The 17,449-nt window shown below is 41.5% G+C and overlaps 1 protein-coding gene across 3 annotated transcripts; it reads left to right on the forward strand.

Annotated features, from left to right (window-relative positions):
- Positions 1–8,144: 8,144 nt before the first annotated feature.
- LOC133896475 (transcription factor MYB20-like) lies at positions 8,145–10,522 on the forward strand. Of its 3 annotated transcripts, XR_009905770.1 has the most exons (5): positions 8,146–8,420; positions 8,528–8,657; positions 8,864–9,429; positions 10,118–10,210; positions 10,328–10,479. XR_009905770.1 is itself a non-coding variant. In XM_062337090.1 (4 exons), exons 1-4 carry the CDS (start codon positions 8,288–8,290, stop codon positions 10,357–10,359), a joined length of 861 nt encoding a protein of 286 aa, XP_062193074.1. In that variant the 5' UTR covers positions 8,145–8,287; the 3' UTR covers positions 10,360–10,522. The 3 variants fall into 3 exon arrangements, 2 of the variants coding, with proteins under 2 accessions (XP_062193074.1, XP_062193073.1); XM_062337090.1 differs by lacking the exon at positions 10,118–10,210 and having other exon boundaries at positions 8,145–8,420; positions 10,328–10,522; XM_062337089.1 differs by lacking the exons at positions 10,118–10,210; positions 10,328–10,479 and having other exon boundaries at positions 8,152–8,420; positions 8,864–9,589.
- Positions 10,523–17,449: the final 6,927 nt, after the last annotated feature.

Genomic DNA, 17,449 nt, shown 5'->3' on the forward strand with positions numbered 1-17,449 from the left:
GTTCGGTTTTACTTGAGCAAGTTGTGGGTCCAAGTCTCAGCGCGTGCGCAGCCAAATCAAATTTATTTGCTCCCCGCACCTGAAGTGAAAGGGGTTTCACTGCCGGTGCACATATTTGACCGGCAATGCAACCACTTTTACTGTTGGTGGACTTTGGGCTGGTAGTGAAACCCCTTTCACTGCCAGTTGTCCTATTGAGCTGGCAGTAAAGGTCATCTTTCACTAGCGATGGGCTTCTTCAGCTGGCAGTGAAAGTCCTCTCCCTATAATACTGCTCGACGCCTCGCGCCCTGTGACACTTAGAAATTTTTTCCCTTTCTTGCACCCGTCGTCCCCATCCCGGAGCCCCACTGTCCACTCCTTCTCCGCTCCCAAGTTTAGTGACGACATCTCCCGCCATCCTCCTCCTCTCCTCTCTTCTCCTCTCCTTTCCTCTCCTCTTCTTGTTCATCAATTTCCCGCGACCTCGTACTGATGTAGACCATAGGATGTTGCTTGTACCGCAGGCCGTTTCTTGTACAGATTTCCCGAATGAATGCTTTTGTGCATTTATGCATGTTCGATGGATGTTTTGCCATAGACAGGAAGATGAAAGTCATCTTTAATAGCACATCGAGTTCATGAAGTCAACTGTATTTTCTTGCCTGTTGGGTCCTGGATGTGTTCATAATATTCATTGTGTGTATTGACCTGATGGACAACTATTTGCACTTCGAGTTAGATTTTGCAGCAATTTAAGAAGTAGGTAGAACTATAATTTGTAAAACCAGTCCAATTTCAACTGAACAGATGCATGTGTCCTATTCCAATACTCCCCTCTTTCTTTATAAGTGGTGAACTTGAGTGTAAGACTATTATAATATTTAGTCTCCTTTTTAATTTCCCCTTTAATGCTCTATCAAACTAAGTCCTACTTGTTAATGTAAAGGATGCATCAATGTTCTCAGTCAAAAAGAGCTATATAATCCTTTCAGCAATGAGAAAGTAAATATGGGATTACTTGCTTATATTGTTGTATATCCCAAGTTATGCATTTGCTTAGGACATTATAGGAAGGGAACTTCAATCAACTAGCTGACATGTTTTTAAGTTCATTCAAAACTCAGCCATTGAAAACTGCACTATTTTCTTACTTGTTTTGTTTTTTTGCAAATGATGAAATTGGAGAACTATTTACCATACATATGGCTGCAAAGCTCAACTAGGATGGTTATTACACATGCACCTTGCATATATTTTCACTATGCCAGTCAAGCCTACAGTTGTATATAATTATCTCCATAATCTGATGCGGACCAATCAAATAATAGACTTTTCGTTGGATGATAGTTGCATATGATGCTGGTGACTGTTTTTGTTTTTGTTTTTGTTTGTTGCTTTTCTTCTTTTGAAATACAATAAAATAGTGGCGATCATGATATGGCTTGAGACCGTATTTCTTTATTACTTCTAGGACTTTAGTACTAATTACCTGTTCGGAGAGGAAGCATTCTTCCCAAATCAGTATTTATGTGCTAGTCCTACTAATTCAGAGAGCAGTTTCTCTCAAGATAAGTTGGATGCCCTATCTAACCTAAAAGAAAACTCTTGAGATCAACCTCAGATAGGGCGTCCAGCTCACCTTGAGAGAAGCTGCTCTCTGAACTAGTAGGATTGGCACATAAATGCTAACTTGAGAAGAATGCTTTCTTTATGAACAGGTAATCAGTACTGAAGTCCTAACAAGGCCATCTGTTAGAGTCACTGTGCCTAATAGTTTTTTGCAAGAACATTCTTTGGTGTTAGTGTGGTTTATAGTATATCATTTTGCATATTCTCTGAAATTTAGGACTGCTATGACATGGTATGTTGTTCATCATGGTCGGCAAAGTAAAGTGTTCTCCAGTTAGGAGGAATGTCACACACAAGTTAATAGATTCAAAGGAGCATGTTACAAAGGATACAAGTCTAAACATGAAGCTGTTGCGACATACAACAGTCAAGTTATCCAAGCCAAGCTAAAATTGACTAACTTTGAAAATAAGAAGAAGTGTGCTTTCACGTGTAAAGATGTCATAATCCTAGTTCTAGTTGTAATCATCATTATTTTGCTATGTAAGATGATGTGACTTGTAAGATCAATGTGTCAATTGTTAGTACCTTTATGCCTATTTTGCTATGTAAGATGTGATTTTTTTTTGTTAAATGTGGTCGTATCGTACTCATTTACAATATTATATGTGAGAACTATTATGTATATATGTGTGACATGAATTACTATGTATTAATGAAGGTGCCTTTATTATTGATTTACATTACATATATCTCATTGTATGCATGTATTAAGTGGGACAGAGATGGAGAGATCGAGGAGAGAGAGGGATGATAGAGAGGGAGGACAGGGCTGGAGTAGAAGGGGGAGGCACAATACTGCCAGCTAAAATCACTAACCGGCGGTGATACCAAGGAATCACTGCCGGCCAAATCCTTCAGTCGGCAGTGATAACCACTTTCATTGCCGGTCCACGGAGCCGGCAGTGATAGTCCCTGACTATCACTGTCCGTTACCAGTCCACAGAGTTTTAGAGCCGATAGTAATGTACTATTCTGTAGTAGTGAACTATTTTGAATGAAAGTAATGCTCTCAACTGCCATATCAAGGACACAATGCAAACAACATGGCACATGTCAGTTCAAGGACACTGATACTCAACTTTGTTAGGAATAGCAACACTCCCTCAGTCCTAAACTATAGGACGTAGTAGGATTTGAATTTTTTGTGAAAATGATCATTAATTTATTTTGCAAATATATTATCAATTGCTATAAAATCAATGCCATATTAAAAGATCTATGAAATATAGATCTATTGATATAACATTTTTACATTAAAACATACATATAAATTGACTAATTATTGGTCAAAATTTACAAAGTTTGACTTTTTTAAATCATAATATGCCCTATATTTTAGGACGGAGGCAGCATGTTTTTTTGATACGACGGCATACGAATAGAAATCGGAGGCACATGAACAAAGAGAGGTAGCAGGGAGGGGGCTGAGTTCGGCCGGTAAGGAGGCGGTGGAGACGACAGGAAGCTAGCGGAGAGGTGGCGGTGCATTGCGGCAAGACCAGCTCGAAGAGGGTCAGCCTGGTCAAATCTGGCAGTTGCGGGGCGGATTCAGCTGGGCGGAGTCGGATCGGGTGGTAGCTAAGGCAGTGATTGCTAGATTGGCAGCAGGGCAACCGGGCGGGCGAGGAAGTTGGGGCATCAGGAGTGGTTGGATCCAGCCAGGAGGAAGCCGACCGGTGGTAGGGACGGCTGGAGGAGGTGGATTTGGCTGGAAGAAAGCCAACTGGTAAAGAGGAAGAAGGAGGAAGCCTACATGAGAGAAAAAAACGACGGGTAGACGGTTGGCATGAGTTGCTAAGTCTCGAAGATAAACCTAACTTTAATACTATATTAGGGATAACAACTTATATTATTTAAGCTACATCCTAATATATATGCATGGATATGTGGCAATATGCAAAACTATTATAGGACGGTGATATTATATAGAAGACAATATATATCTAACAAACTTTACTTACTGGTATTATTTTGGTACCTTTGTCCAATGTTTTAGCGTCCTGTGTACTCATTGAAACATGCATCTAGAATTGTAATTTGGCAAGAAATTCTACTGCACCAATAGTCGTCGCTCTTCATGTCTTCAGCGTTTGCTTCTGGTCTTCTGTCCAGTTCGCACTAACTTTCACAAGAGCAATGCTGTATCCTAAAACTATTTAACTAATCTGTCTAAAATCTGGATGGAGATAATATATCAGGGACAGGTATGCAAAAAAAAACATCCAATACATGTTAAAAATATATTCAATCTCTTATTATTTGTTTATCATATTAGAAGTCCAATATTTTTCTTTTATATATTCATCGCCGGGTTTCTACAGTGCATGTGCTGTCTCTCACACTTCATCTACAGTGCCAAGTTTCTTCAGATGGTGCGTCGCCTCCCGCACTTCGTCTACATCGTCGGCTTTCTGGAGAGGGTGCAGCGCTGCCCGCATGTTGCCTTCACCGTCGTCTAACACGGAGGTTGCTTCTAACACGCTATTTTACACCAATGTACTACGCGAAAATTATTTTTATCCCCTCACAAATTGGTCACCATCTTGATCCTCTTTATAGTGTTGCTATTAACGGCCAACTCTAGATGATACGGTCTTCTTCACCCTCCTGTCTAGGTACTCGACATTATCATTCTTCCTAAAATTACATGATCATGTTATAAATTTTGTGTATATAAATCTCTCTTTTGTTATGCTATATTCTTTTACTTCTTTAAATTGCTATATCTTAGATTAATTCTATGTGTGTAAAACATATGTGTAGTTGCTATGAGACTAAATGGATGAACTAGAAGCTTAATAACCTATTGCTTTCGTCAAACAAAGTAGGTGCAGACTTCACAGTCTTATGCAACTATTTTGAATGAAAGTAATGCTCCAACTGCCATATGAAGGACACAATGCGAACAACATGGCAGTTCAAGGACACTGATAGTCAACTTTGTTAGGAATAGGAACCATGTTTTTTTAGAATCTACAGTCTACTCTCTGTTCTTAACAAGGCGGCGGCACACTGACAGCGAGAGGAAGCCGGAAGCCGACCGAGTTCTGCCGGTGGGGAGGCAGCGGGAAGCTGGCAGCGCAGAGCGGCAAGACCTGCCTAAAGAGGGTTGGCCTGGTCAGATCCGATGGCAGCAAGGTGGATTTGGCAAGGGGGAGGGTGAAGCCACATTGAGCAGTGGCTGAGGCCGATTCGGCTAGAGCGGCGGCGAGGCAAGTGGGGAAGCGGGGGTGTCGGGGATGGCTGGATCCAGCCAGGAGGAAGCCGACTGAAGACGAGGACTGCTGGAGGAGGCATATTTGACCGGGAGAAAGTTGACCGGCAAAGAGGAAGAAGGACAAAGGTGATGGGAGAAAAAAATGGTGGGTAGACTAGGGTTGGGACGAGTAGCTACGTCGCAAAGAAAAATCTAACTCTAATACCTTGTTAGAATATATATATATATATATATATATACACACACACACATATACATGCGGTAATATGCGAAGAACCAAGAGACATGGATATTACACAAAAGGCAATATATATCTAACAAATTTTACTTACTGGTATTATTTTATTCCTTTTTTCCCAATGTTTTAGTGTCCTGTATACTCATTGGAACTAGAATTGTAATTTGGCAAGAAATTTTACTGCACCAATAGTTGTCGCTCTTCATGTCTTCAGCGTTTGCTTCTGGTCTTCTGTCCAGTTCGCGCTAACTTTCACAAGAGCAATGCTGTGTCCTAAAACTATTTTACTAATCTGTCTAAAATCTGGATGGAGATAATATATCAGGGACAGGTATGCCAAAAAAAAAAAACATTTGCGTTGGGATTGGTTATTTCAAAATTTTGGTAGTTTATACAAAAGTTGAAGCATTCATATTCTATCTGCTTAAACAATAATCTTATCATTTTCTTTATGCTTTTTGCTAGCAATATTGTACAACCCAGACTAATTTAGTCCCAGATTCCTGATCCCAGAATACAGGCTACCATCTCCCTCCAAGGGAGCAGGCAACATCTGAAATGAAAAAAAAGTAGGGGAAAGACCATTGCAAAACTTCTCAAGTTCTTTCTTCAGTTTCACAAGGGAAACTATTGGTTAACACGGTGAAAAACGATTCCCGGATATGACTTGTCTGATGGAGATATCACACACTTTTGAGTCTTCAGAGTTCAGACCACATCTAAATCTTAGATCATGAGTCCTGGATGCGAAACGAGGAAACAGGTGTTCCATCTCCTGATGTCCCCACATTAGTAAAATCAGACATAGGCGCTATGGCACCACCACCGTAGCATGACCGTGCGAATTGTTAAAACCATTCTGAAAAAAAAAAAGATTGCCGATCGAACAGGTGCCAACACCCGGTTCGTCACTGAAGATTCTGACACATCTTACTACATCCTTCACCAGTGAGTTCTAAGGCAAGGCAGCAGCTGGGCTGTTCCATCCAATCCCCTGCCCCTTGCCATGAACTGAAGTGAAGGACACCTCCTCTTCTTTCTCACACAAAAAATTTGCTGTATCAGCTGAACGAATTTCATTCCTGAGTCGGTAACCGCCGTCGGGTACCGAAGAACTAACCACCAATCCATGACATTTATATGAGCACCAACACCTCCCCGATCACACGCGTCCGGTGAGACTGGATTTGCAGGGAGCAACAGCAAAAAGAGAGCCTTTTGTGATGGTGAGCCATGAGCTTGCTAGATGCAATCTTCTAATCCTTTGCATGCGTCACTGAGGAAGTATTTTGTTGGTTGGGAGAACACAATCTTTGGGCCAGCCCCCCCCCCCCCCCCCAATCATGTGTTGTGATATCTCCCTTTGTGTGGAAGTGGCTCAAGGAAAGGGATAACCTGCATGGCTGGCACCGGCACCTGGCCACTCCTAATTCTGGTCGCTGATTCCTTTCTCATCCCATGTCAAAAGTTTAACAACCCATTCGATTGAGAAATGATGATGGGTGAATGGATTATAGGAGCAAAAGCGCAAGGATTATCTCTGATCCGTGGCGGATTGGCCTCCAAACGACACCGAAACACGGTGCACTGACGGCAAGGATAGGGTCAAGTCAGATGCTTTTGTTTGTCCGAAGAGTGCTAATCATGCTGGTAGTGTGCTAACTAAGAAATGTTTATTCTGACCCAGATGATAGCTAGGATAATTTCATCATCCTTGATTAGTGTCGAACAAGAGGTAAATGATAAAGTGGACCGCTATACATACACTGACATTGACTTGGAAATTCAGATTTAGCATGCATTTGGAAGTAGGGATGCGTACCCGATGGATAGTTCTGAGTTAGCACTTAATTTATTTTTTCCGTAATTTAATTGAGTGAGAGTGAATATTTAATTTTTTCTTTTGAGTTTTTAGTCGATCCAATGACCCAAAAATTACAAAACTTGCCTATCTTGGAAGAGTCAATACATGAAGTCACTCAATTCATATGGTCAAATTTGGAGGGGAAAATATTAAAGAATTGATCATTCATTCGACCTGTTCTTGAAGACCTGACGTCTTGATTGTAACTGTTGGTTGGTGGGTCAGTTAAATCCAATTATCCAAGGTCAACTAAAACAACAAATCCAGAGCTATACTTCTGGATTTTTATCGCTGATCATTTACTTCTAGTCCTTCTAAGTCACCCCGAATCCAGCGCTGTCCTTGCTGCATTTTTTCCAGTACAACGTTTTCAAGAACAAAAATGTCAAGATCATCGATCCGGAGCTCAAGCTTGCGAGCATCCCATTCTGTGATGTCATGGGAAGCTCCTTATACTGACAAGAAGAGTGAAAATGCTCAGCCTTTTTTTCTTTGTTTGCATTGTGGCATCGTTCTAAAATTGAAGCCTTCTGGCTGCCAAAATTTTGTCCACCAAGTCCAGCAGATGGGGGCTGCAAACCTCTGAATCGCTGGCCAATGCTTAATATCCTACACATGCACATTCCATCGAAGTTGCTTATTTCAGGACCAGCAAAAAAAAGGGACAAAATATCTGAACGTCTAGAACAATGACTGAACACTCTGCAGAGGTCAAGTAAACAACTACCGTGTAAATCGAATCAGACAACTGGACAAGAACAGGATCGCAATAAAACTAGTCGGCAGTGCAGCTTTTCCGCGTAGGTGCAAAATCGGTGATTAACCGGAGATAATTTTTCTGTGATTAACCGGAGATAATTTTTCTTAAGCACAAAGGGGAAAGGCAGAAGCTTTGCAGTGCAGCACTTGCAATTGCAACCCAAGCAAAAGGGACCCATGAGCAGAAGTTCGAGGCCTCAGGGCGGCACGTACGCTCGCTCAACGGTGCCGACGGCCGCCCGGGCTCGCCGCTCAGCCTCAGGGCCATGACACGTGTGCAATGGACTAGCGGATCCTATAGAATTTGCTGAGACTTGGGTTCGACGTCACGCGCACGCATGCACGGAGCTAGCGAGGAAAAGGAGGAGCCTTGGTGATCAGATTACCGCACCTGCATGTAGTTAGCTGCTGGCGACTTGTCCTGTCCCCTGCTCTCCTCTGCTCCCTTATAAAGGCTGGCGAGCACTGCAACTTGATCCTTAGACCTCCTCGTCTATCCATCTCAACTCACAATCTGACATATATAGCTCGTGCCGGCATTGCAGCCTGGCTGCTTGTTCTTGATTAGTTTGTTCTTGGTCAGTTGCGATCGCAAATGGGGAGGCAGCCGTGCTGCGACAAGGTGGGGCTGAAGAAGGGGCCGTGGACAGCGGAGGAGGACCAGAAGCTCGTCAGCTTCATCCTCGGCAACGCCCAGTGCTGCTGGCGCGCCGTGCCAAAGCTCGCCGGTGCAGTGCCCTATCCGCAGTCCATCCGTCACCAGACTCTGCGTATAGCCATCTCGGTTTCGTAATCTTTTGTGATGATAAAATTGTCGCGTTTGTGGGAAAAACAGGGCTGCTGCGGTGCGGGAAGAGCTGCCGGCTGCGGTGGACGAACTACCTGCGGCCGGACCTCAAGAGGGGGCTGCTCTCCGACGCCGAGGAGAAGCTCGTCATCGACCTACATGCCCAGCTGGGCAACAGGTAACATACCGATACATTATTGTGTGTGTGTCTATATCTATATATAGATATAAACTGGCTAAAGTTGCCCGTGCAATTGCGATACGAAAAAACAGATCCAACTTATTATTTGCTACTTCTATACATGCACATATCTCTAAGTGTGGTGCATTATGTTACTAGTTGGATTACAACTAAAAACAGTTTCTTTTTTTTAAAAATGTTAGGTGGTCGAAGATCGCGTCGCACCTGCCAGGACGGACGGACAACGAGATCAAGAACCACTGGAACACCCACATCAAGAAGAAGCTTAAGAAGATGGGGATTGACCCTCTCACCCACAAGCCTCTCTCACCCTCTCCGCCGCCGTCGCAGCAGCAAGACCGGTGTCCGCCGCCCATCAGCCACTCGCCGGAAGCACGGGCACCATCATCACCGGAGCAGAAGCGTCCTGAGAAGAACGAGGCGGCCGCGACCAGCCGAAACAACGACGAGGAGCTCCTCCTCAGCAAGTCGTCGCCTGGCTTCTGCACCGATGAGGTGCCGATGATTCACCCGGACGAGATCATTGTGCCACTGTGCGACCAGGGGCTGACATTACCAACGCCGACGACACTGACCACGTCTTACTCTGCCTCGACGTCGTCAAGCTGCGACGAGGAGACGCCGTTCCCCATCATGGAGTGGCCGGATACCATGTTCATGATGGGGCTGGACGACATGATCGCGCCGTGGGACGACTGCTTTGTGCAGCCACCGCCGCCGCGGTCGCCGGTGTACGACGACACCTTAGGTATATCAGTTTTAGAGGAGTGGCACGGCGTTTGAGCAGGAGGCATGGAACAAGCTTGAGCTCTTCTAGTTAGTTAGTTAGTTAACCCTTCTAATAAATCAAATTTGCAGTGTATCACAGCCCTAAACAAGTAATTAAACAGGACAGTTCCTTCTGTTCACTGGCACGGCTTCTCTGGCTAATTTCCTTTTCTTTTAACATCTCTGGTTAATTTCCTTGGTGCTCTATTTGTGCAGTGACTAATGTTCGTACATAATTTTCTAGCTAGATGTAATAAGAGAGAAAAAGAAACATGTTATGTAGTAGTTACTAGTTGATTTTCTTTTCACCATTTGTTCTCTTCTTTTTAACTCTAGCCTTCTCTTTTTCTGCATGTACATGTAGCTCTTGGCACATGTAAAAATAAATAAGATGTATTCGCAAAAAAGAAGAAGAAATAAGATGTAATTATCATTCAAGAAAATGCTACTTTTAGCTTTCCCTTTTAACTGGAGATGAAGAGCTATATATGCAAGAGTGAGATGATGCTGATGGCTATCACAGTCTGAGAAGATCCTACCAAACTTGTCTTTTGTACATTGTGCTTTACTTGACTTAGATATGTATGCCATACAGTCCACTGTTCCTGGTGCAATAGGAATTTGTTCCCTTTTTTTTCTCTTTCGAACCGACTATTTTTTCTTTCCAGTGCCACCAACAACCACCGGTCAACGCCCGTAGCTTCTACGTTGCGGGTCATATGCTGCTAACATTGGTAGCAAAGGATATGAAATCCCTAGATGTAAGATGATTGCATAGTCTTTTCATAACTACTTTAATTCATTACTAATATCCGATGATAAAATGATTTTACTCACACTAATTGCATACTTTTTCCATTACTATTTTCATTCAACAGGAATTCAGCTTAGCGGATGGCAACATCGATGAGTCTTCACTCTTCAACATTCGAGGACAAATCGCCTCATTCATAATGATCAAAGTCATATCTTCGAAAGGCGAGTTCCATTGTCGGGAGGCGGCATGCTGACTTATGTAATTTGTGGTTCTATTTTTGACTGATGTAATTTTTAGTTCCATTCTTGATGTGGACTTGTGCTGTCGTATGTTTTGATTATGTGGATATCTCATGACTTTGATCCCTACAATATGAATATCTTGAAATACATGGTGATTATGGCATGAATGTTATGAGTGATCTCGATGCGGATATCTGTATCTATATTACCTTGTTTGCAGAACAAGACAGATGCCAAATCGTTATATTGCTTCAGGATGTAGCCAGGAAATAGGTAAAACCTTTCGGGGGATGAGCACATTAGTGACAGGTGAAAACGTCACGCGTCACTAAAGAGGTCACCAGTGACGAGTTGTAACCTCATGCGTCATGATGACTTGATCATTAGTGACAGGTGCATTTACCACCTGTCACTAACGACCGAGTCACAATGACAAGTTCATTTACCATCTATCACTCATGACCAAGTACCAGTGACGGGGTGATGTTATCACCCATCACTAATGACTGAGTCATCGTGATATGTGAGGTTATCACTCATCACTGGGACTCGAGAATTAGTGATGGGTGATAAATGCACCTGTCACTAATGACCACCATTAGTGACGGGCAACATGCCTGCTTAGGGCATAGGAGATGCACGTTAGTGACAGGTCACAATTGTGACCCATCACTGGTGATCGTCATTAGTGATGGGTCGGCACCCGTCACTAATGGGTCATCATTAGTGACACATTCAGAGTGATAGGATGGTTATCACCCATCATTAATATGTTGTTCTGGAATAGTGTACTCACCATGATTTCAAGGTATATCAAATGGATGTGAAGAGCGCATTCCTAAATAGACCTATCTTAGAATTAGTGCATGTAGAACAACCTCCAGGCTTTGAGGATCTCAAATTCCCATATCATGTCTATAAACTTCATAAGGTACTCTATAGGCTTAAATAAGCACTAGAGCATAGTATGAATATCTTAAGGGTTTTCTAGTCAAGAATGATTTTGAAATTAGGAGAGTCGATACTACTCTTTTTACTAACAATCTTGATAATAATTTATTTGTGTGCCAAATATATGTCAAAGACATTATATTTGGCTCTACTAACAAATTTTTTAGTAAAGAGTTTAGTAGAATGATGACTAAAAGATTCAAGATGCTCATGATGGGGGAGTTGCAATTCTTCCTAGGATTTCAAATAAAGCAACTCAAGGAAGGGACATTCATATGTCAAACAAAGTACATCATGGACATGCTAAAGAGGTTTGACATGACGAATGCCAAACCCATCAGCACTTATGCAAACAAATGGCCACCTCAACCTCAATAATGATGGTAAATTTGTTGACCAAAAGGTATACCATTCCATGATTGGTTTATTGCTTTATCTCTATGCATCTAGGTCAGATATCATGTTAAGTGTGTGCACACCTGCAAGATTTCTAGCCGCTCCTAAGGAGTGCCACTTAGTAGTCGTTAAGAGGATTCTTAGATATATCATTCATACCCCAAACTTAGAGCTTTGGTATCCTAAGGGTTCGAGTTTTGACCTTATCGGATATTCAAATGCCAATTATGCAGGTTATAAAATGGACAGGAAGAGCACATTGGGTACATGTAAATTCTTAGGTAGGTCATTAGTTTCATGGTCTTCGAAGAAACAGAACTCCATAGCCCTATCCATCACCAAAGCAGAATTTGTTTCCGTGGACAGTTGTTGTGCTCAACTACTTTGAATGAGGCAAACATTGAAAGATTATGGAATTCAAATAAATCATGTGCCTCTTTTGTTTGATAATGAGCGCACCATCAAAATAGTCAACAACCCCGTCCAACACTCTTGAACAAAGCACATAAATACCCGACATTATTTTCTTAGAGAACACACAACAAAAGGTGATATAATCCTAAGCTATTTAAGGACTGAAAAACAATTAACGGAATTCTGTGCCCCTAGATTCATTTGAGCACATGTTTTTTGCATTAAGTAATGAACTAAATATCTTATATTCTCAAAACGTGGCTTGACTCCTTGCATACCTTTTTTGTCATCTGCCTAGGCATTCTTGAACTTAAGATGGGGAACATATCTTGGTACAATGTTGCTCTCTCAATGAGCACACACAAACCACAAGGTATGAATAAATCGATAATTTAGCAAATAAGAACCTCCTTGAGTGACTTATGAGCTAAAAGTGAATTTAAGTGTTTAGGGATCTAATTCTAATTGAATCTTAGTCCTAGTACAATGAGTGGATTCATACAAGTTTGAAATCTTGGATAAAACACCATCTTTGGTTCTATTGATCTTTTAAGCCTCCTGTCAGATTTATTGGCTCTTTTCTTGCCAACTTATCCATTTTGATCATTAGATCATGTTTAATTCACTTATGATCATTGTTTTGTTTGTATGAGTGTTCACTGATAATAAGTGGACAAAACACCTAAAGTATATCCTTAGCGTATTCCTGCTAAATCTTGTCCAAAATTCAATTCTATTATCTCATGATCTTCTGAAAAATTGGAATTTTACTCATAACAGAACTTCTGATTTCTGAAACTTTCCTCATATTGGAACACCCGATATTTCATCAGAACATCCGATGTTTGATTTCCACCAGAATCAAATCTAAAACTTTACATATATCGGAACTTTGGATGTATAGTTTTCAGCAACAACTATTTACTCCTTGGTGAACCATTTTTATCCTCATTCACTCGTTTCACCGACACCTTCTACGGCAACTGGAACCTCCGAGGGATCCAAACCTCCAATATCCCTCACCCTCGGCAACACTCCTCATCGGAAACTCCATTCCTCCTTCAATCGTCTCCTTCAACCGAACCAAGGTACTTGAGCAACCAAGTTGAAATGTATCTTAGTTTATATGTGATGAGTGATTGACATGGTTGTTGATTTGGGTTGATGATTTCTGGTATTGCATGAGCATATCTATGTATTACAATTATGATCATAACTAATCAAAGTTGGAGAGAAAATAGAGTTGGCGTTTTTATCTCTAAGTGCTGGAAAAATGCACTCAATGGATGGTCCGGTGTGTGGGAAGTTGACCACATCGTATGGTCCGATGTTCAGAAGGTTTCACGTCAAAGTATTTCAGTTCAGAAGCAAAAATTTGAAGTGTTCACCGGATGGTCCGGTGCTAGAGTGAAGTGCACACCGGATTATTTTCCAAGAGATGCTGCAATGAGTGTTTGGAGTGTTGCACTAACTGGATGGTCCAGTGATGAACACCGGTAGGTCCTACAGCCTTTATTCCACTTCAACTATTTTCAAGCCTGCACTAGCAGCGTTTGAGAGGGACATCATCTCTCAGCATGAGGCTGCTCAACACATTTAGTGGATACATTCTCCACAGCTGATGATTGGCGATCTTGGTGAAAGGGTAACAAGATCTAAATCTGCTCAACATGCTCATTTTATAGATTCTACATTTGTTGCTTCTTTTGAGCCCCATGATGTTGGACATGCACTTTTTGATTCAAATTTAGTCAATGCCATGCATGAAGAGCTACAAAACTTTAAGAGAAACTAAGTTTAGGTCCTTGTAGAACCACCCCCATATATTCATACCGTAGGCACCAAATGGGTTTTCAAGAAGAAGGAGGGGGGGTTGGATTTGTAGTTACAAACAAAGCTAAGCTTGTGGTCAGGGTTTCACTCAAATAGAGATGATAGACTTTAGAGAGACCTTTGCACCAGTAACTAGATTAGAAGCCATTAGGATTCTCCTTGTATTTTTGACATCCAAGGGTTTCAAGTTATATCAAATGCATGTTAAAAGTGCTTTCCTAAATAGGTTTATAGAGGAAGAGGTCTATGTCAAGCAACCCCCTGGTTTTGAGCACCCCAAGTACCCACATAGAGTAAACAAGCTTCAGAAGGCTTTGTACGGGTTTAAGCAAGCGCCTAGGGATTGGTATGATAGGCTTAAGTCTTTCTTGTTAGAGTATGTGTATGTGATGGGGTCGGTGGATAAAACTTTGTTTACTTTCAAGCATGGCAATGATTTCCTACCTGTTCAGATATACATGGATGATATCATTTTTTGTGGCTCTTCTCATTCACTTGAGACTAAGTTTGCAGAAACTATGAGCAGAAAATTTGAGATATCGATGATAGGTGAGCTCAATTTCTTCCTTGGGCTTCAAATTAAGCAATACAAGTAAGGTACATTCGTCCACCAGAGGAAGTACACTAAGGATCTACTGAAGAAGTTTGACATAACCGATGCGAAGCCCTTGGTGACACCAATGGTTACCTCGACCGCGCTTGACCCGGATGAAGATGGCGAGGCGGTAGACCAGCGGGAGTATAGGAGCATGATTGGCTCCCTCCTGTACCTGGCCGTTTGCTTGTGTGCCCACTTCCAAGCATCACCAAGGACATCTCATCGCCAAGCGGTGAAACGCATCTTGAGGTATCTCAAACACACCCTTGAGTATGGTATATGGTTTTCTACATCTTTGCTTTCTCTTCGAGGTTTTTTGGATGCCGACTTTGCTGGCTGTAGAATTGATAGGAAGAGTACCTCTAGTACTTTTCATTCTTGGGTACGTCTCTTATTTGTTGGTCTTCTCGCAAGCAGTCTAGTGTTACGTAGTATACAGTTGAAACTGAATATGTTGCTACCGCTAGCTGTTGTTCTCATATTTTGTGGATGGTTGCTACTTTGAAAGATTTTGGTTTATACTTCAAGAGTGTGCCACTTTTGTATGACATCAGTGCCATAAGCTTAGCCAATAACCTAGTCTAGCACTCCAAAACCAAACACATAGATGTGAGATTCCACTTCTTGCGAGATCATAATGAGAAGGGATACATTGACTTGAGATACATAGATACCCAACACCAACTTGCTAACATCTTTACCAAACCTCTAGATGCAAACAGGTTTGCTTTTCTGAGGGGAGAGCTTAGAGTGCGTCATCCCTATGGTATTGTGTGAGGGGGAGTTGACATTCTACATACTCTATCTTATTTTTGTTGTATTTGCATTGCATAGAATTTTGTAAGATAATCATAGTAGTTGAGCTTTGACTTATATGTCTTTAGCATTTTCAGTTGCTAGTCTTGAATTTAGATAGAGTTGAGTAGTTGTACGGAGTAAGCTTTTAAACTTTGGCTCTTCTTGATGCTTTTACATGAAATATTTCAAGCAAGCTAGCTTTCTTAAAGATAAAATTTGGCAATTTTATGAATCATGTAGACTATGAGATGCTACATTCTTGATCACCATGTTCGTAATTATTTTGGCTTAGTCAATACGTGTGCTAAGGCTAGTTTGATGAATATCTTGCTCTAAGCTTCTTGATTCAAGTCAGTTGATTGGGGAACATTGCACTATATTTTCTGTCTTCGTCAAATGTTCAGCTCATGATAGAACCTTGGGGGAACTTGTGTTCCTTGTGTCCCAAATACACTACTCGACTTGTGTAGCATCTAGACCCTCAGGTAAGTGTTTCGGTGATTAATGACAACCATATTATTGTGACTAACAATTTGTTTTGAAGAGAATCAAAAATTTAGTTCACAATGATAATTGGGTATGCTTGGTCCCTAAAGCGATTATATAGATGATCAAATGACATGTGTGTCAAGGTTAAGGATCTTCTAGTTCTAAATGTCACAAAAGGAGATGAATGACACTTAGAGTAGTATAGGTATATTTCCTTAGTCTTCTGGCCATATTATAAAGAGAGGCTAAGAATAGTCACTTGACTTAGTGAGTCTAGACTTGGTTTGATACACACTTAAGAAATTCTAGCACTAGGTAGCTTAGACATGCCCATGGTTTAGACGTCGAGAAGTTGGAACTAAAGAAAGTTTGAATTGGACGAGCTCAGAGTCTTTTTAGTTCATCGGATGATCCGGTCTTGTGAAGTTTGTTCTCACCGGATCATGTTTGCCTAACAAGTCAGAAAGCACATTTCATGCACAGGATGGTCCGTGATTAAAGTTGTGGAATCGCTGGATGCTTTTCTAGGTGACACGTGTCCAAAAATATTAGAAGTGTTACACTGGATGGTTTGGTGTTAGTTTGTTTAGAGCATCAGACTAATTTAAGTAGAAATGGAATTGTCCAGGAAAAATTAAGTTCAAATCACCGGATTATTCGATGATGCACTAATGAAATCACTAGACTATTTATTCTGGAGGCGATTCCAAGTTATGAAGTTCACCGGATGGTCTGGTGATCATGATGTGTGCACTAGATTCTCATCATCGGAGCAATACTTCTAAAGAGGGTTGTTTCGGATGGTGTGAAGGAGTTCTACTCACCGGATAGTCCAGTGATGGACAAATATGTACATCAGAGCATTTCTTATAGAGAAGTTTTTGAGGGCAGAAGTTCAACTCACCAGATAATCCAGTGATGGCAATGAAATCATCACTGGAGCATATTTTCCAGAGAAGGTTGCAAAAGGGTATTTTTTCTATGTTGTACTCACAGGATGGTCCGGTGCTAACTGTGTGCTCATCGGATGATAACATCGGACTATTTCTCAGTACTAATGGCTAATGATAGCCGTCACAGTGGAGATTAAAATTTGTACTCACTGGATTGTCCGATGTGAGTAAGGAGATACTCACTGGATCATCTGATGTTAACAGAAAAAGTGGGTGGTTAGGCAATGGCTAAAATTTGGATCTCTAGCCTATAAATACCCCTCCACTTGGTTTCATTTGGCTCTCTCTCGACCAAGAGAAGTTCATACACTGTGTGTGTCATCAAGAAGTACGAGAGAGCACTTGAGTTGATTTTCAAGTCCCTAATTGAAGATTAAGGACATCATTAGTACTTGAAGAGTAGCAAGTGTGCATCTAGCTGTAGTCTAGGCTCGATCTTGGTCAAGTGAAGGTATTAGCTTATTACTCTTCGTGGTTGGCAACACCTAACTAGTCTTTGGTGATTGGAGGTGTCTTGATGAGCTCTTGGAGTTCTTGTGAAAGCCCCAAAATGAGCTATGTACTTGGTT

Source organism: Phragmites australis, chromosome 16 (assembly GCF_958298935.1).
Source record: "Phragmites australis chromosome 16, lpPhrAust1.1, whole genome shotgun sequence".
Taxonomy (NCBI): Eukaryota; Viridiplantae; Streptophyta; class Magnoliopsida; order Poales; family Poaceae; genus Phragmites; species Phragmites australis.